General features: G+C 43.1%; 1 protein-coding gene across 1 annotated transcript in view; it reads right to left on the bottom strand.

The window, feature by feature from the left end:
• The window catches only part of SEPHS1 (selenophosphate synthetase 1), a 24473-nt gene extending 21704 nt beyond the window's left edge, over nt 1–2769 (bottom strand). The window contains exon 1 of the mRNA XM_010859936.1: nt 2468–2769. Coding sequence (XP_010858238.1) covers nt 2468–2660 — 193 coding nt within the window. The 5' untranslated portion in view covers nt 2661–2769. The remainder of the gene's footprint in view (nt 1–2467) is intronic.
• Between the last annotated feature and the right edge of the window lie 1580 nt (nt 2770–4349).

Below are 4349 nucleotides of genomic sequence, written 5' to 3' on the forward strand. Positions count from 1 at the left end.
TGCTGCTGCTGCTAAGTCACTTCAGTCGTGTCCGACTCTGTGTGACCCCATAGACGGCAGCCCACCAGGCTCCCCCATCCCCGAGATTCTCCAGGCAAGAATACTGGAGTGGGTTGCCATTTCCTTCTCCAATGCATGAAAGTGAAAAGTGAAAGTGAAGTCGCTCAGTCGTGTCCGACTCTTAGCGACCCCATGGACTGTAGCCTGCCAGGCTCCTCTGTCCATGGGATTTTCCAGGCAAGAGTACTGGAGTGGGGTGCCATTGCCTTCTCCCGGAGCAGGGATCAAACCTGGGCAGAGTCTTAGCCATTGGACCACCATGGAAGTGCCACATGTACCAACTTCCAAGACATACTTATCATAACAGTTTGTCAGATACAATAAACACGTATCTTTAACAACTGTTATGGCTTATCCTTAGAATGCCGAAAATACGACACTTTTAGAAAAAATTTAAAAACACATCAACAGACTTATGTGTATACATACATACCTTATACATAAAAACATGTATGTATTATGTATGTGGGTGCAGATATGGTACACATACATACACAGATAATTTCTGGTACTCAGAACAGTTGCAAACTACAGGTATTATTAGCCCATATTACAGATGGGGAAACTGAGGCTCAGGAGGGTTAACAAGAGTGTACAGAGTAACACTTATTATCTCTTTCTCCTGGCCGGTTCCCTTGCTGTCATTGCTGAGTTACAGCTGATGCAGCTTCTTTCCCCACAAACATGTCTGGACTGCAAAATCAGATGACAAGCAGTATGGTGAGCAGAGGAATGGAAAAATGTGGATTTCAAGTTCTGACCCCCACCAAATGACAGGAAACAGGCTACCCAGCTTTCCTGAGCACCACAGGGCTGCTGGAAGGACCAACTGCCTGAGTGCTCAATAAGTCAACGAGGGCAGTTACAGAAGGGAATTACTGCTTTATCCATAAAGTTGCTGCTGTTGTTTTTAATTTAATTATTTATTTGGTTGTGTTGGGTCTTAACTGCGGCACTCAGAATCTTCACTGCATCACGCAGGATCTTTTGCTGCAGTGCACAGACTCTCTAGCTGCGGTGCATGGGCTCCAGAGCTCATGGGCTTCAGTACCTGCGGCACACGGGCTCGAGAGTGCACCAGCTCAGTAACTGTAGGCTGCAGGCTTAGTTGATCCGAGGCATGTGGAATCTTAGTTCACCCACCAGGGACCGAACCTTTGTCTCCTGCATTGCAAGGGGGATTCTTAACCACTGGACCATCAGAGAAGTCCCATCCATGAGGTTTTTACTGCATTTGTTGGTGCCCAAAGTTATCTAACGATTTTCTCAGTATATTCTCATTCCTTGACAAGTAAGCTGACATCCACTCCACCTCATTCACATGTTATTTTTCCACACTGAGACTTTAGATAGATGAAGACGGTTTTCTTTTTCTATAATTTATTTGGCTACACCGGGTCTTAGTTGTGGCATATGGGATCTAGTTCCCTGACCAGGGACTGAACACGGACTCCTTGCATTGGAAGCTCAAAGTCTTAGCCAAGGATCCCCAGGGAATTCCCAAGGGAAGTTTTCTAATTGAGCTCCTAGGAGCCCTTACAGGCCCTGAGAGTGCAGGAAGTGAGTTTTCCTCTCTCCCACCCAAAGCAACTCTGCTTTATACAATCAGGAAAGAAAGGAGTACCCTGGGTTCAAAACCAATGTTATGAGATAGAGTGTGATCATATATAGGCAAAAAGAAAGGCAATTAAAACCTTATGCAGGAAATCTAACCAAGTCACACACTGTAATTACAAAACATCCACAAGCTCCTAAAATATACAACTAACACTCAAAAGGCAAAGTGATCACAAGTCTTGCATCACATACTGAACAAAGCACACACAGAAGCTAACAGACATCCCTGCAGCTGAGACTTTCTTTCTGAGCTCAATGTTTGGGGAAGGGTAAATCACTAAGTACATCCGGAACTGGATCAAGGAAACACAGCTCTCAAGTCCAGATGTCAAGCTGGGGTCAAGTACAGACCCAGTCCAGTGCTCCCGCCTTCTATGTCTGGAGCACTTTTCTTCTCCTTCCTCCCATGGGAACTTTTCTAGTGATGCCTATTGCAGAGGAGCCCTGAGTTCCTCCCAACCCAGTCACTGTTCTCCCAGTCCTGTACAAGGATGCAGAACCACTATCTTTTCTAATCTGATTGAATAAAAAATACCTTTACTGTTAACAGTTGTCTCATATACTTTAAAGTTTAAAAATGGTTAGAGCACATTTCTTGATGCTTTTCACGTAGTTCCTCCAAATAAGTTATAAGGTAAGTTACCAATGCTTTGCTCTGAATCCTTCTTGCAGAATTTTTTTTTTTTTTTAAAGGCAACATGGGAAAAGAGAACTCCGGTTTTTGACTCACTAACAATGCATCCAAGATGCTCTACTCGGGAAATATGAAAGAAAACAGTGGTTCACATACCAAGTCTTGGCATAACTGCTCCAAGAAACTGCTCATCTTCTTGGAAGTGGTTCTCCTGTAAGGACTCCAGCAATTTCTGCAGGACATCTTGGGGCACTTTGCAGCCAGTGCCCTTCAGTTCAGTGAATCTGGTTAACCGGAAACTCTTGTCCAATTCATAACTTTCCGGGTTAAAGGACTCCCGTGCAGACATGGTTCTTGGGCCCACACACCTCACGGCCGGGCTCCTCCCCTCCTTCTCCTACGCAGCTGGTTTCTTTATAGATCCACCTGGGTAGCACCAAAACACAAAGACACCATTGAGTTCTCACCAGTACTTGGCAAGAATCAAGTGAATGTATGACAGTGAAAAGTAAACATGAAATGGGCTGAAATCACCAAGACGATAGGAAAACAGCCATCTGGGACCAGAATGGTTTGACACAGTGATGTACAAGCCAGGTAAGTCTTAAAAAGTGACTGTACCATTAGAGACATGTTCTGCATCTGTGTTGTTATAATTGTGGCTGCGAGGGGCACCAAGAAGACAGAACTATGGGCCAGCTGGCTTACAGGACACAGTGCCATCTTGAGCAAAAAGTCCCAAACGTTCTTCTAGCTGATGGCATTACAGGAAAACGAGTCACTTCACCTATCAACCAGGAAGTACTATGGTTTAGAAATGAGATGCCCTGGCTAACGTGACTTTTCAGGAAGACCTTTTGCTATCTAAAAGAAAAATAAAATACCTAACAGGCATTTTTGGTGAAATGGAAGTTGATGGATATGGATTTGATGAAATTCTTTATGATGCTAAATTCGATTTTAGAAAAATAGATTTTGATTCCAAGTCAGAAGTACATAAAATGATCCAAAACTATAGGAAGCCTGTCTAAAGAACACAATTTGAAACCTGGAATGGCTGTTTTAACACAGCAAGGTTCATTTTCTACAACAGAGCAGTGGAAAGTTAGTTCTCTGATGTTTTAATTCAGTGCTATTTCCTAGAAAGCAAATGCTGCCCAACTAACTAGTAAACACACATCATTGACAAAGTATACTACTACTCCTTACTGTTTCATTGCAGATCTATAGTGATAAACTGTACTAAATCACTAGCATTTATAGTTTGGGTTACCACTGGAAGTTTCTGGAACAAATCTTTCTAAGTTTGAAGCCTTGGGGCTAAATGAAAACCTTTCCTGCGCTCCCGGGGTTTATAAACTTCCAGACTGATGCTTTATTGGGCACAGAATAACAGACACCCCAAGTTTTAAGGTCAGTTTCCCCTATAAAATTCATGTTTAAGAACATAATTCCCATTTATAGAGTTTTCGATCCCTTGGGAAGCACATCACTCATTTAAAATAAATCTCACAAAGCCTGAGTTCAGGCAGTCATCCAAACTGTCTTTACAAAACCATGTTTGGGGTGAGCAATGATTTTGGTTTGAAACCTACAACTGTAAAGCAGTGAACCTTCCGACAGTCCAAGAAAACACCTGTGCAAAAGGAGGGCGCGAGGCTAATCAAGTTACAGACATGGGAATTCTGAAGCCATTTTACAGCTGGGAAAGTCCAACAGCACTTTGACTTGGAAGGGTTTGCAACAAAAACAACAGTCCTTTCCTCACCAAATGCCTCGCACTTAACACCGCCTCACTCCTACCAGGGTCAGAAAAAAATCCAACTCACGAGGCATCCAGTTATTTTCCTACCTCCAATCCCTATCCAAAAATAAAGGCGGGGAGGGGAATCTGGAACTCAGGAGACTAGCTTCCTTTTAAATCTTCCAAGATTTTTAACGGCAAAAAGTTTAAAACACCTTAAGCCCAGAAGGCACTCAGGAGTTTCAAATTTCCAAATAGAATGAGGGACGTAGATCACACAAATCTCAATCCAAA

The sequence above is a fragment of the Bison bison genome, unplaced genomic scaffold (assembly GCF_000754665.1).
Source record: "Bison bison bison isolate TAMUID 2011002044 unplaced genomic scaffold, Bison_UMD1.0 scf7180017864461, whole genome shotgun sequence".
NCBI lineage: Eukaryota > Metazoa > Chordata > Mammalia > Artiodactyla > Bovidae > Bison > Bison bison.